General features: G+C 39.0%; 1 protein-coding gene across 3 annotated transcripts in view; it reads left to right on the forward strand.

Annotated features, from left to right (window-relative positions):
• Window positions 1-14775, forward strand: part of pms1 (PMS1 homolog 1, mismatch repair system component) — a 33083-nt gene extending 18308 nt beyond the window's left edge. For all 3 annotated transcript variants that reach the window (XM_022680079.2, XM_049485059.1, XM_049485061.1), the window contains 6 exons: window positions 200-352; window positions 450-1219; window positions 7288-7776; window positions 7986-8116; window positions 12209-12369; window positions 14306-14775. In XM_022680079.2, the coding sequence (XP_022535800.2) occupies window positions 200-352; window positions 450-1219; window positions 7288-7776; window positions 7986-8116; window positions 12209-12369; window positions 14306-14509 (1908 nt within the window). In that variant the 3' untranslated portion in view covers window positions 14510-14775. The remainder of the gene's footprint in view (window positions 1-199; window positions 353-449; window positions 1220-7287; window positions 7777-7985; window positions 8117-12208; window positions 12370-14305) is intronic.
• Window positions 14776-16514: the final 1739 nt, after the last annotated feature.

Here is a 16514-nt window from a genome sequence, read left to right on the forward strand (position 1 = left end):
TTTTTTTTTTTTTTTTTTTTTTTTTTTTTTGTGTGTTGCATATGAATTGCAAAGCTTACACTACTCCCGGCCCTTTCTTTTAGAGTTTTACATCCTGTACCCCAGGAACACCTTTCTTTTTTGGCTCACCTTTATTACGTTTGCAGCACTTCTTAATTTCTGCATTTTTATGTTATATTTTAACTGCTTGTTTTTGTAGGTAGTCAAACAGTACTACGCTAATGCGGCTCATTCAAGTAATGAATCGGCCAGCCGCCGCTTCCCCGTCTTGATGATGAACATCATCGTCCCTGCCTCGAACGTGGATGTCAATCTAACACCTGACAAAACTCAAGTGATGCTACAGAACAAGGTGAAAATGTTTTTTCCCCCTAAATCTTCTTTATCTTGCTCCGAAATAAGCATATGACGCACGTTTGGCTAATGTTCGATCTTATTACTCTCTCCAGGACGCAGTTCTGTTAGCAGTGGAGTCGGTACTGATTTCTTTGTATGGTTCGGTGGGTAACGACAACCATACCATTGGAGATGGTCAGTCCAGTTCTATGGTTGGTCAGACTCTGAATCAGATATCTGAAAGCATCAAAGAGCCTCATCCTAGCCTGGACTCCCGTGCACCCACTCCACCTGCGACACTAGAACGTACCACTACAAGCAATACAGAACAGAGCAGTGAGGCATCTTTACCCAGTACTGCTAACACCAGCTCTTCCTCCACTTCGGAAGACTGGATAATCCACAGGAGCTCGAGCGATTTGGACAGTGTCAATTTCTCATCGTTTGTCGACAACATTGCGCTGAACTCTACAGTCGACCCCTCAAAAGATGACTCTGACCAAGGTCAAGCCAGTGAGATATCTCCTGAAAGCTGGGCCATGGGTAAGGCTTTCACAGATCAAACCACAGGACAGAGCCTCGAGCCCGTGAAGCTCCATTTACCCAAAGCCCACAGAGACGTGGACGGAGAGCCGGACCCCAAACACAAGAGCTGCAGTCCCTCCAAGAGACCCTCGAATGTGATCATGGAGAAAAGGGCCAAGCTGACGGCCTATGACCTGATCAGCAGCCGCTCGGTGCGTCAGCCCCAGTCTGCCTTCGCCCTGTTTGAGCAGGACAGCAGATCGTCCGTCCTCCAGGAGAACCCACGGGCCAGTCTGCAGGATGTCACTGCTGCTGTGAAAGAGAGATGGGAAAGCCTCGGGGAGGAAGGAAGAAAGAAGTAAGTTTCCAGATTTCACTCCCTAAGCAGCAGTTTCCAGTTGTTGTGATTCACTCTCTTGGTTTAGGAAAATAAGGGGGGAGGGGGGAGGGAATAGATCTGCCACTTGCGTGTATAAAATATGGCGTGGAAAGTCTGCTTGACTTGGTCACGTTGCTGTCCAGAGGAAGTGTGCTTGATATGAACTATGTTTGTGTTTTCCAGACAACTGTGTTTGATTACTTGCTCCAGTGGTCAATACTATTTTCCGCTGTAAAGAAGGTATTCTGGATTCTGAAGAATGCCGTGGCACATTTTTAACTCCACGGGATCTTGAGTCGGTCATAATGTAAAAGTTATGGAAGCTCATTCCAAACTGGACAACCTGAATATTTGACAGTGAGGTTGTGTTGGGTTTTATTCATTTATTTATTTAATTTCATGTATTTCCTCACGAAATGTTAAGAACCTCAAGGCGATACCTTACAGATATTTCAAAATGTGAACATAAATCAGTGGCTGAGCTGTAAAGAATGTGATACAGGATGGTGTGAAATGAGTAATCGAAGGGCAATATTATAACTATATTTTTTTTACTGTGGTGGATAATAATAATATATCCATTTTCTTTTACTACCCAATGTTTATAGTGCATACTTGTATTCCTACTGCATCTTCTATTAGCCTAATTTATATATCATTTATTTCAAATTTGATCACATTTTCTCCTCAATTTATAAGACCAGTTACCCAAGCCACTTATTTGGATTTCTCTTACCTCTGGTAATGCCCCAATTCTAGGACAGTAAAGTCCTACTGTATGTGTCCTCAGTTACATGTAAAGTCAGCCACCACCTGTTTTCATTTTTTATGCTTATTGTGCAGCCAATCAAAGGTTTGGACAAATCTTAAATTCAGTTATTTTTTTATAATGTTCTGCATTGTATATTAATACTAAAGTCACCCAAACTTTGAAGAAAAAAATGATAAAATTACTTCGTAAGTTTTTTAGATTTTAGATTCTTCAGATTAGTCACCTCTTGCTTAGATCACAGCCTTTCACATCTTGGTCTTTTTCCCAGTCAGCTTTTTTAGGTAGTCACTTGGAATGGCTTTTATTTAACAACTGTGTCTTATCAAGAGTTAATTACTTAAATTTCTTGCCCATTTAATATGTTTAAGAGCATCAGTTGTGTTGTGAAGAGAAGAACTAGTTAATTATGTAAAGAAAAAATCAAGAGCTTAAACTCAAGAAAGTCACCTCAAGTGAAGTTGCAAAGACCATCAAAAGCATTATAATTTGAATTGTTAAATGGTTTGAACAGATTTTCAAAATATATTCTCAAAAAATATACTTTAACAATGAGCTGTTTTTGCCAGCTTTGTTCATTTTGTAAATGAAGTTACATGTACACACTTTCAAAAACTGCCCTGTGACTGCATCCATGATGTTCTCTGTATGTTAAAGGTTTCCAGCGTCTATGCCGCATACATCACTATGGGCTGTCATGGGTTAAATTAGGCAGTGTATTATAACACCAGTTGTCCAGTCTTTAGTGTGTAGCTTGCATGTTCTTTCCTTTATTATTTGTTAATGACTAGTCTGATTATAATGTGATAAATAATGGAAGAAAATGTCATTAAACAGCTCTTTAGAGTCATTAGACTATTACAACATCCAAATGACCTTTTACAGAGCAGTAAAAGCCTGCGTAAACCTGCATAAACCCTGATATCTTCTGATCTTCATACCCGTCAGACTACACGTAAACTGAAAGAGCACGCATGCATTGTGAAACAAGACCATTAGTCGCCCCGGCCCCTGCCAAAAAAATTAATCCAAATTATCATAATTAAATGGATGGAAAATGTGTCTCAGCGTTGCCAGTGGCAGGGTAAGGTATGGAAGGGTGTATGGAAAAAGACATCTGTTTAAAGCGCTGTTGCGCATTACTGCTTTCTTCAGTAAGAAATGAGCCTGAGCTAATGCTTGGCTCGTTTTCCTGCCACCGTTAAGTGGCACAGACTTCTAAGAATCGCATTTACATGAAGTCATGTTGCATGGGTGCATCACATATGGGCCTGCTGTGCTAAGGGATTTGAGATTATTACCGTGGATGTTCAGGGATGCAAGGGTTCATAGCTTAAGAACCCCTCCCACATGCACACACACTCTCTCTCTCACACACACACACACACACACACATACACACTCTCTCTCACACACACTCTCTCTTTTACACACACTCTCACACACTCTCTCAGTGGTCAGATAGGGCAATAAAAAAACTGGCTCTCTTCCAGCCCCTCTATACAAACTTGGTCCCCATCCAAAGTACCCATGCCAAGCGAGCGTCCAATGCTTATTGCACACTTTATGTGCATTTGATCGTCGTTATGAATTCCAGTCCCGAAACGCAAACAGCGCTGCCCTCATGGGTTTCTTCACACATGTGCGGCTACAGAGGTGAAGGTCAGCAGGGCGAGAAAGGAGCTTATAGAACGGAGAATGTTTCTTTTATGTTAATATCTGTATAATATATATCACTGCTACATTCATTAGAGCCTCATCAGAAGTATGCTGTTTATTATAATCATGTTTTTATTTAATGAGTTTATATCTATTGTATTTTACACATTTATTATCATAGTCATGCGTATTTGAAATGCCTGTAACCTTGTAATCTCTAACTTGGAATCTGATCCCATAACATGCTTGATTTTAATAGTGCATCATACCACATTACCTTCTAAATATAAACCAAGCGCACAAGTTCATTCCAATTTACTGTAAAAATAGAGCATAGGGGAAGTGAACGCCGTGTTAAGCCTGAAATCCCGATATTTTTATCTTTAAACGGCTCAAATTGTGTGAAATTAACTTTGTAGAATCACTTTTGTAGAATGTTACATTTTTTACTATATGAGTTAAATATAGTATATGATAAACATGAATAAAGTTATGAAACATTACATTCACTCTCCAGTCAGTACAGTTCATATACTGTATGTATGTATATATAATAAAATGACAATAAAAAGTAATTGTTTTGTGATATCACAAAAAAGAACTATACATTAACATTTACGCTATATGAACAAAAGAACTAAAAATATTTTCATCAAATAATTATTCATTGATGCAATTGTTGGAAAACATGTTTAGCCTCTAGCGAAATGTTTCCTTTTAGTAATAGAGAACATAATTCCACTGCTCCACATCTTTTGTTATTAACCCCTGTTGTTAATAACTGATACAGTGTATATTTATATACTATAAACAACTCATCAAAAAGCATTTTTATGTTTTACCTAAAATTTCAAATATTTCAGAGCTCTGTTAATCATTCTGACACAGCTTCATCTTACTTATTCCTTATTTTTTCATCTTCCACTTATTATTTAACACTTCTGAGGCTCATTAGAATAATTTTCTAATTGTTCCTGCAATCAGGTACAATTTATTGTATTGAAAATACTAATTCTGGGCGCTGAGAGGTCCAGCGGTCTAAAGCGCTGGTGCTATGTTTGGGAGATTGCTGGTTCGAATCCCAGTCATGCAGCCTGCCACTCTTTCCTCGCATCACTCCTAGGGGGATGTCGATCAGCACAAGGCATCTGTGAGCTGATGTATTAGAACTGAGTCGCTGGGCTTTCCTCCGAGCGCGCTGTGATGCTACTCCTTGAAATGAATTCTAAATGTTTTTCTAAATGTGGATCTTTTGGAGAAGTTACTCAACCATTTGCTTGACCTAAAGCATCTGCTTCATGCTTTACCATGTGATCAGTGATGTAAACATTCAGTTATTAGAAACTTGCCCATACTTGTAATTTTACTGGCGTCCAGATGTTAGAGCTTTATCACTGAGGAGTCGTGTAAAGTGTTTATTATTGTAGTCATCCTGATAAAACAATCCAGTCCAGATTTGGGCTTTATTAATTTTTATTTAGTGATGTTTGGTCATTTTGCGTGGAGTTGATGGGTGACGGGTCTTTTGATTTGATGGCCTGTGAACTGCACGCCCTGACAGAGCTGTTAATTGGTAAATGGCTTCCAGTTCAAGGGCAGCTCTGCATGTTTTATGGGCCTTAGTTTTCTATTAGGTGACTCTTAGTGACTCTCTCTCACTTTAATTCTTCAGTTCTCATTTTCTCCCAGGTAGCAGATGTTTTTTATCTTGGTGTTTGTGTACCGTTTTCAACACAGTGACTTATAGCGTGTCACTTGGAGCCACTTAGATTCACAAGAGCAAATTAAATGAAAGAATATTTAATTAGTCACAACTTTTGACCTCTTTTCTCTTCCAAGGTTAATTGGTTCCAATATTTTGAGAAGGTCCAGCTTTAGACATCTACATTCTTAACAGTAAATGTACTTCAAAGGGTTGAGTGATGCCGTAGAAGAACCACGTTTGGTTCCATAAAGAGGCACGTTTGTAATAGAGATGTGTGAGTGTGAAACTTCATGTGATGTAAAGGTATTTCACTCTTATGTAAATTAAAAACATGCTAACTCCTATTGCCTCTCGCTAACTTGCGCTTTTTCTCTCTGACTTGCGCTCTCTGCCTCACTATTACTTGCTCTGTCTCTCGCTAATTCACGCTGTCTTTCTCTCACTTTCACTGTCTCTCACAAACTCTCGCTGTCTCTTGCTAACTCGCACTGTCTTTCTCTCACTCACACTGTCTCTCTCTAGCTCGTGCTGTCTTTCTCTCACTTTCACTGTCTCTCACAAACTCTCGCTGTCTCTTGCTAACTCGCACTGTCTTTCTCTCACTCACACTGTCTCTCTCTAGCTCGTGCTGTCTTTCTCTCACTTGCACTGTCTCTCAGTAACTTGCGCTGTCTCTCACTAGCTTGCACTGTCTTTCTCTTACTCAAACTGTCTCTCTCTAGCTTGCACTGTCTTCCTCTCACTCACACTGTCTCGCTAACTCGCACTGTCTTTCTCTCACTCACACTGTCTCTTGCTAGCTTGCGCTGTCTTTCTCTCACTCACACTGTCTCTCGCTAGCTCGCGCTGTCTTTCTCTCACTCACACTGTCTCTCGCTAATTCGTGCTGTCTTTCTCTCACTCACACTGTATCTCGCTAACTCGCGCTGTCTTTCTCTCACTCACACTGTCTCTCGCTAGCTCTTGCTGTCTTTCTCTCACTCACACTGTCTCTCGCTAGCTCGCGCTGTCTTTCTCTCACTCACACTGTCTCTCGCTAACTCGCACTGTCTTTCTCTCACTCACACTGTCTCTCGCTAGCTCGCGCTGTCTTTCTCTCACTCACACTGTCTCACTAACTCGCGCTGTCTTTCTCTCACTCGCGCTGTCTCTCACTAACTCGCGCTGTCTCTTGCTAACTCGCGCTGTCTTTCTCTCACTCACACTGTCTCTTGCTAGCTCGCACTATCTTTCTCTCACTCACGCTGTCTTTCTCTTACTCACACTGTCTCTCGTTAGCTCGCACTGTCTTTCTCTCACTCACACTGTCTCTCGCTAGCTTGCACTGTCTTTCTCTCACTCACGCTGTCTTTCTCTTACTCACACTGTCTCTCGTTAGCTCGCACTGTCTTTCGCTAACTCGTACTGTCTTTTTCTCACTTTAATTTCATTTGGTCAATGTAATGTTGATATTTTTTTTAAAAGAACTCTTAAAACTTTCAGAAATTCATAAAGCAATATGCATAGAGAAGTATTTGTAGTTTGGGCACAAGCAATGATATTTGTTCTTAGTAAAGCACCACAAACTTGCTGACAGTTTATTCCAAGATCCAAAAAGATGGTAAAAAAGAAGCCTCACCTGGTGACAGTATGAGAATGAGATTACTCATGTCGGTTGTTCGTATTCGTCGTTTTTTTGTATTTCTTGGTTACAATTTAGAAAAATGTATTGAAAAAAGTATCGTTTGGGTATCGGTATTGAATTTAAAGTATCGTATCAGTACCAGTATGGAAAAATCTACAATGATAAACCCAGCCATATTAATAATATATCTGCTACTGTGGTGATCCATCACCATGCACCATTCTGAGACCTGATTTAACATTTCTGTAAGTTAAGATGTGTTGATTTTTTTTTTCTGTACTCTGCCGCAGGTACGAAGAGAAGGCTGAAAGATCCCTGCAGTCCTACAACGAGCAGAAGATGCGGGCATCATGCGGGAATGATGACGCCAGCAGGGCAGATCTCCAGCAGAGGAAAGCTGACGCCTCCGTGAACAGACCGCAGGGCCTGAAACGCAAAGCCCCGCTCTCCAACCAGCAAATCCTGGACAAACTCTTTTCTTCTCTGCCTGCGAGCAAGAGGAACCCCTCAAAGCCGTCCAGGCCTCTCCAGTTCAACCTAGCTGCCCTCAGGCACAAGCTTAAGCTCAAGCTCCCCTCCTACCCGAGCGGCTCGAGCACGCAGGGCCTCAGGCTTGTAAACCGCTTGGCTTCTCACTGCGCCTGGGCCGTTTTATGTGGTAGAAAGCTTATGTTGTTAAATCCATTTCGAGTGGAGGAAGCCTTGCTGTTTAAGAGACTTCTGGAGAATAATATACTTCCAGCAGCGAGCCTGCAGACCCCTATACAGTTAACAGATGGGTAGCGTATCGCTTCATTTTCTCACCTAATGACAACCGTTTGGATTGAAGCAAAATGTTGATTTCAGCTCACTGATATTTAGTGAAATCTGTGGTGCTCAGAAATGAAGGGTGTAATTTGCAATTTTTTTTAATTCCTGATATTTTATAGAAAGTTATATTTTTGGATAACGTTTGGTTTAACCAATTGTCATGGCTTTTTCTGTGCAGTGTCTTGGGCGGCTCTGAGTATATGGATGTTCTTATGAGCATGGAAAAGGGCAGTCCATCTTTAATCGGTGAAATCTACTTTACTGACCCCAGACTGGTGGCCAATGGATTTAAAATCAAGCTCATTCCAGGTAAATGTTTTGTGTTCTGTATTGGTTTGCATACACAGTTATACATTTTTATAGTAACAGCCAGTGATGGCAACTAAAAAAAACAAGGAAAATTCTAGCTGAAGTATGGATGTAGTAATATTAACATTTTCCCTACTTAAAAGTAGTTAAAAGTAGTTAATTTATTAAATATTTCAGTTGATCTATAGTATGATGATTATGGCTTAAAGCCAATGAAAACCCAAAAATTTGTGCCTCAAAAAATTAAAGCATTATATATAAGACCAATTGGTACTTTTGGCAGTGTGCCAAGTCCTGCTGGAAAATGAAATCTGCATCTTCATAAAAAGTTGCAGTAAGTGCAGTGCAATATTTTGTGGGAAAACACTGCACTGACTTTGGACTTGATATAATACAGTGGACCTACACCAGCAGATGACATGTCTCTCCAAACCATCACTGATCATCAGTAAATTTTACATTGCATATGTAAATCAAGGGAGCCTGGAGTTTGGAGAAAGAGTGGAGAGACACACCGTCCAAACTGCTTGAGGTCTAGTGTGTAGTTTCCACAATCAGTGATGGTTTGGAGAGACATGTCATCTGTTGCTGTTGATCCACTGTGTTTTATTATCAAGTCTAATGTCAGTGCAGTTTTGTTTTCCCACAAAATCTTACAGCACTTCATGCTTCCCTCTGCTACTGACAACTTTTTTGGAGATGCAGATTTCATTTTCCAGCAGGACTTGGCACACTGCCCACACTGCCAAAAGTACCAATTGGTCTTATCCAGTATAATATTCAACTTTTCTGAGACACTGATTGTTGGGTTTTATAATATATGAGTTTCACATTTCTCATTTCAAACCGAATTACTGAAATAAAGTAACTTTTTAATTATATATATATATATATATATATATATATATATATATATATATATATATATATATATATATATATATATATATATATATTTAAATGCACTAGAATTTGTACAGTTGGACCAATTTCACTGTGCACAATATCAGTGGGTTGGGCATTTCCGTAAGCACTGTATCTTCATCCTCTCATGTATTGAGTCACTTGTGTTATGAAGTGATGATGCGATGATGAGATTATAAGGTGATGCTGTTGTGCAACACCTCCTACTACTATTGCTGCTGGTGCTGCTATTGTTGGAAAATGGCTACAGAACAAGTTGCATAATGATGGCTGACGAATCCTTGTTTAAGGTTTAGGTTTCCATACCACACAAATCCATACCAGCTGGATGTCGTCACTCACCCTTAATAAACGCTGGCTGTTGGGTCACTGTTGGAATAAATTTGGCGTATGGAAGGTGCACCGTCAGCAATTTCTCGTTCTCCGTGGCTCGGTGTAATAACACTTAACGGTGTAAGCTTGTTAAAAAGGGGGCTTGTTCTCAATTCATAATTTATCCTTTAGTCTTTTTTGTAGGCTCACTTAATGGCCATTAAAATATACACACTTATTTAACACCCTCCTGCCCTTGTTCCTGTTTTATAGTGCTGGAAATACAGGTACACAAAGTAGCACTCTGTGATCCAGAAAACAGGCCTTTATTATTCCTAAGGTCATGCTGTTTAAAGGTCTCAAGGATTGTCCGATTTGATTTAGCAAAGGTTGAGCCCATTGGACATCATTAATGCCATAGTTCACAAATCATTTAGAAATGTCAAACATAACGGCTTGAATAACAGGATTATGCTCAATTATTTCTGTCAGTAGCTTTGTCGGTTTTGGACATAATGTACTGTGTTTTTATTTCCTTAGTTAACAGATTTGTGAGTTTTAGAATGCAAATTTTAGATGTGTTGGCATGCTTATACATGCATTATTTATCCAACAGAAGGTGTTTAATGACTTGAAGGGGATAAGAATACAAATACAAACACATTGTGCTACAATTTTAAGTACTTATTCACTTGTGGCTTGTTAGTTTGAAGAGTGATAATGTGCTATTATTGTTGCATGTTTGTAACATTTACACTCGATTATAATGCTTATAATGATTATAACTGCTGTGAGACGCCTGTGACTTTTAATCATGAGTTATGTCATAGCATATTTTGATAATTGGCCCCCCATAACTAAGCCAAGAATTTCTCCTGTGGTTGGGCACTGTCTTTTTTTTTTTTTCACACACCAGAGTGTATCCCAGCGCTTGTTCATGGTTCGTTTGACCTTATTTCACCTCGCAGTTTTGGAGAGGCCGTGAGCCGTGAATGCCTGGCCCTGCTGGTTTGTGTGCTGTCCTGGTGCTGGTATGGGTCATATTGGTTTAGGTCGGCAAGAAGCCACAGCCTGTGCCCAACTCAGTGGGTTTGCACCATGGTGGAGTCTGCCCTTTTCAAATGAAGGGAATTCTTAAAAAACGAGCCAAGCTCCCAGCCAAGCTCTGCACCAGATTCCTTCCAGAACACTGTTTGGTAACAAATTTGAGTATGCGTGTATAAAAGCCTTTAAAACATTTGAAACAGCTACCTTTTTAAGTACGAGGGTTTTTATTTTTGAATTGCAATGAGATCAGGTTTGTTTAAAAGATGTGTCCTCAAACCACAGTTAAAAAAGAAAGTAATTTTTAGTTGTTGTTTTTTTTTTAACGAGAAAAATACTTATTAATAGTATTATAGCTATTTTATATCAACATGGTGGACAATTTGTTACATAATACTGAATATTGTGACACTCCAAGGTTTTTTCACATGTCCTTTGTTTGGTCTGGACTTTCAGACTTTTGTCTGACAGTTTGGCCCAACCAAAAAACAGGTGTGAAAGGTGCCACAGACCACAGTCCAGGCCAAAGAACCTAAAATTGTTCAGATTTTGGGCTTTTTCACACCTGTAGTTTATTTCTCTGATCTAAATCAGTTGAGTTTGTTCACTTGGAGTGTTTTCTCCATCTGTTTGGTTTGGTTTCACACAGGCATAAACCTAAACGCACCAAAATGTGCACCAATAAACCACGCAAGCACATTCTCTCCTCTGATTGGTCAGAGCTGTCTGGCGTGGTAGAAATAGGGCGTGCAATGCAGTGCAATGCAGCTCAAATAAAAGGAGTATATTTAATATCGTATTATGTTCTCACCACAAGCGATCCGCTCCAGAGTTGGTTTGGGACTGGACCGAGACCACCTCCTCTAGCAGGCCTCGGTCCGGATGTTTTGTTCCGCACCAGAGTGCGATTACTGTTTTTACATCTGCTCAATTGAACGGCACTTAGGGTACAAATGAACCGGAATCCGTACCAAATATTGCTGGTATTAAACCCCCCTTAAAGAGATGGTTCTTTTCAGTGAACCAATTAGTTTTAGTGGAACCGAAGATACGTTACAGAATACGTCCTCGCACTAAAGAATCTATAATTCTTTAATTTGAGCTGGGAGCAAAGTTTTTGGATTGCAGGACCTATTTTTGTTGTTGAAATTGTGCCGAATGGTTTCTAATCAGGTGCGTGAACCAGCTGTTAAGCAAGAATGTGGTGGCAACATGATATGGGTCTGTATTGCTACCAGTGGAAGTGGAACATTGCACAACGTTTAATGAATTAATAAAGTTGGAATACCCCAGAATTCTTCAGCACAACCTCTTACTATCCTATCAGCTGAAACAGCTAAAAACCTGAATACGCGGGACCCCACAACCCTATTGGAATTGTATTTAGTAGCTAATTTCTTGGCTTACAGTAGCAGCATGTGTTTTAATTCATCCTTTGTATCAGATCTTATCAGGATTTACAAGACAAAGATCTGTGAGATAATAAATTGAACTGCATGTATCCACCTCAGATTAATCATTTGAATCCAATAATGGTTTGAGTTTTACAGTGTAGTGCGGATATCTTCATTGTGATGTTTCTGGGGAAAAGAAATCATCCCCTAAATCATCTGCTGAAAACCTCTTCAGCCTTCGTGATTCTTTCCAGTCAGCGGTGACGTTGTAATAGTCATTTAGTGCTTAAAATGGTGCCGTGCCCGTTTGACTTGGTCTCCAACCAGAGTGTAAATCAAAATATTTATTTATTATTCTTTCCTGGAGAAGGATGTGCCTAGAGTATATTAATCCTCGCTCGCTGCTTTCTTTGGCCAGGTTCCTCCTCCACAGAGAAGTGTGTTGAAGTGACAGGTATGGCTGACTGCATGCCTTTCTACGGCATCGCGGACCTGAGGGAGATTCTAACTGCCGTGAAGGACAGAGACGCGCAGGAAGTTCAGCAGTGCAGGCCTCTCAAAGTCACAAATTACCTGGAGGTGAGAGATACTTCATACAGGTTGTAGTTTGCATGTTTTAAAATTAAATTATTCATTTTGATTGTTTTTGAGTAATGTGGTGCTCTGTGTAAATGAACAGTTAAAGTGATAATTCAGCAAAATGATTTTCCCAAATGCTGCAGAGGCTAATGCAATAAACAAATAACAGAAGCTTATCTCTTTATATCCAGCTATCTAGATGTTTCATAATCAGAGATGGGTTTTCCCAAGTGAGCGTTTCCCCCAGTGCTGAGTACTTTGTAACATTGTACATAAGAATATTCTTAAAATTACAAATATGCTGACCCATTTGTAACTCAGTAAGTACTTTTTAGATGAAACTACACTTTCAATTCACTTGCAGTTCTACCTCAAAAAACGATAGAGGAGACTAATCCTTACTGACATCTATACTCTTTCATGCATAGTACTATGATTAATATTTTTTTACATTCTCTGTGATGAAATTCTTGGGTCAGCAGTGATGATATCCTTGATACGCTTTCTGTGGATATGATTAGGGCTGGGTACCGCTTTAAAATTTTCAATACCGGTACTTAGAGCTGGGCGATATGGCCCAACAAAAAAATCTTCGATTTAAAAAAAAAATCTGATTTTCAATTTAAATTGATTTTTTTCCCCTACTAAAAATCTAATTAAAGATGATAAATAAATGGTTGAAAACTAGTTTTTATTTATTTAGTTTTCACTTAAATGTCCCTTTTGTGGTTAAAGTGCAACCAGAAACAAGCAAAAAAAACAATTGTAAACAGTGAGAACATCTTGTAGGTTTTAGAACGCTAAACATAGTTTAGGTACTGACTCAATGCACCCTCAAACTTAATAAATAAATAAATAAACCCACCCTCAAAAAACAAATACAAAGAAATAAAATGGTGCCCTTTTTGATAAAACTTACAAAATAGAAAACAAGTACAATTTAATATGATAATAAGTAAAGACTTTTCCCCATTGGGCTTAAATGGCAAAACAAAGCTTTTAAATACGAGCCAGTGTTCTATAAAATGAGATGATCTTTTCTCATGAGTATGAAAAAAAAAATCATAAACTGTAGTGCATACAGAAACTGGTACATGGTTGGAAGATGTGTCAGGTTCACGTCCGACGCCGCAAAACCGAAACACAAGCTCCGCCGTCATGTTGTGTATGTTTGCGTGTTGTGTGGGGTGCGCGTGGAAGGAAGGGATAGAGGGGCGGGGCTAAGCTCAGTCTGAAATACGGGAGCCCACAGGGGAGCGTCGGTGGTGAAAATTAAAACTCAGAGAAAATTGATTTTTATAAAAACACATCGTCCTTAACTGTAAATTCAAATTAATCGATAAAATCGATTAATCGCCCAGCTCTACCGGTACTGATATAATACTTTCTGCATGTGTGCGCCAGGGCAACGTCGGAGTTGTTTTTTCTTTGCTGTGTGCACTCTCTGTGTTTGGTGTGTTTATCCGCATTTCATGCAAAATATGGAAAACAGGCACCAAATTTTGGGACTTTTTGGTACTCTATAGTACATTTCAGTCTGTGCCTTTTTGGTATCGAAATTCGATTCCCAGACGTAAAAATGACAAGAAGATCCATAAAAATGGAAATACGTGCCTAATGACACACATGATGTACCATAATGAGAAATAATGAGAAAATGAATGTAAACTAATGAAGGCTAAAGTGAAGTTTGAAGTGTTGCAAGTCCCTTAAAGTCACTTATATTCATTATCAAGCTCCTTGTTGTACAGTGAAGCTGCGCCAGATTAATCTACTTTCAAATATTCAAAACTAAGAGATTTTGAACAAGTTGTTTGCAAGATACTTAGATAAATCATTATTGAAAAAAGTTCCTCTGATTAATGACAAAACAGAAAAATAGTTTACAAATCATGAGGAATGATGGGATTTTTCTTCTTTCTCTCTCTTGTTAAAGGGGGAAGCCGTAAGGATGGCTAGACAGCTGCCCTTGAGTTTGACCCGAGACGACGTCACAAACACGCTGTCTCGAATGAAACAAGAACTTGAAGAGAAGAAAGAGGTCTGTCTGCACGGACGGCCGTTCCTTCATCATCTGGTTGATGTTCCTGAGACTGATCAGGAAGCTCTTAAGATCATGTCTAGCACTAATAAAAGTTAATAATGCAAATCTTCATCATGGTTGTTTTGTGGAAAGGCTTTTTTTTAACGTTTGTAAAATATTGTAACATCTACATTTTTCAATATTATGATGGTTAGTATTTGTTCAACTCTTGGCTGGACAGTTCTCTGAATTCTTTGTATAGATGTAAAAAATTCTCTGCTTCATATACTGTGCAGAATTAACTTGATACACTTTGCTATGGAAAAAGTTTATATGCATACAGATTGAATAAATAAATACAAAAGGTTCACTTCTCCTGCAAAGTGTATGAAGTTTTTGACACTGTATGTGTGTGTGGATTTTTGCACACGCTGGGTTTAATCCGAGTTCAGTCATGGTCTGATACATATGCAACATCATATCACAAGTGTCCTGGTTTGTTTGTATGAAATGTAACGTCATTATGTTTATTATGTCAGACTGCAGGGGGCTGCATGAACAGGTTATCTTGGCTCTCAAAATCAAATCAGAGCACCACTTCCAGCCCAAAACGCAGTTCGTCACTCAACAGTTGCCTATAGTGCCATATTGACCTACTAACAATAGAGGTGAGCTTCATGTTCTGGGTTGAAACCGGATTCAGCATGAGTCTGCACCCGCTGAGAGCCATGATTGTTTGAACACATGCCAGATATACAGTGCAAGCATGCTCATCTCCCATAAGCCCCTGGGCTCTGTGACTGCTGCTAGGAAACTCAGCAAGCGGATTTGTGCTGAAGTGGATGAAAGATTCCTTGCCTGATGTGATGACCTTGCTTGTTTCTCATGCAGGAACATGGTCTGAGTTCAGTACAGAGAATCAGCGTTTTCTACGCTGCTTTGGATCATTCTGCTGGGAATAATCAGTCATAAATGACAAATAAATAAAACTTACTGTATTTTCAGCTAAATATTTGATAGATCAGTTCCTATTCCTGTGTCTTATTTCTGGATTTTTTTTTTCTGTAAAGCTGCTTTGCGACATTAGTTTAACCAAAGATTTGCCTTGTTTTTCTCTATGTAAGGCCTGCAACACATTCTAAAAACTGACAGTAAATGGGACACTACGTTTTTTACATTTTTTAAAAGCATCCATTATTTCTCACAACAATTAAAATATCTCTTAGTACCAAGGATAGCAAGCAGTGAAGTATTTCTTGTGTTACTGTCTTTCACAGCCATGCCTATGTGCAAGGTGTACAGCATGTGATTTGGCTTAGTCATGTTGAAAAATTCATGGATGGGAAAAAATAAAAGCAGCATATGTTATTCTTCTTAATGTATCTTAATGTATTTCTCTGGATTATTGTTGCCATTACAAATGCACACTGATACATCCCTGGCTTTAGGATTTGTAGCTTATAACAGTCTAGCTCTAGACTAGTCCTTTAGGTTGGAGCACATAGCACCCATTTCTTACAAAAAATGATCCAGAATAATAATTTTGATTGACCACAATACATATTTCCACTGGATGTTGGTCCATCTCAGATTGGCCAAATTCATCCGTTGCCCATGTGGTTTTCTCAATTTTTTTTTTCTATCAGTGTCATTCCAGGGGTTCAGCTTAGACATTTTGATTGTGTTGCAAGCCTGAAATGCTGGAATAGATGTATATTAACAAATGGAATGAGGCTGATACAATATGAAATCTCTTGGGTTTCTACAATCTGCAATCAAAAGTCAGGAAGGAATACTTTGTTGCTTTTTATCACCATTTTCCATAGTGTCCCAACTTTTCCTGATTTGGAGTTGTAGATCAATAAGTGCTGGGCCTCGATTTTATGCCTGTGAATGTAGTTTCTGAAAGGTTTAGTTCACTTCACGTGTCCTGTCAAACTGTAAGTATCGTTTTAGAGTCTGAAGGTCAAAGTCAAACTCTGCACCATTTATTGTACAGGTTTTATTATAGGAAATTAGGTCTGAGTTCTACATGAACATTTTAGTTGAATGAGAATGTTAGGATAGTTAATTTTATTTGACACTAGAGACTTGTTAAACATGAAAAAACATGATTTTTAAG

The sequence above is a fragment of the Astyanax mexicanus genome, chromosome 11 (assembly GCF_023375975.1).
Source record: "Astyanax mexicanus isolate ESR-SI-001 chromosome 11, AstMex3_surface, whole genome shotgun sequence".
Classification (NCBI taxonomy): domain Eukaryota; kingdom Metazoa; phylum Chordata; class Actinopteri; order Characiformes; family Acestrorhamphidae; genus Astyanax; species Astyanax mexicanus.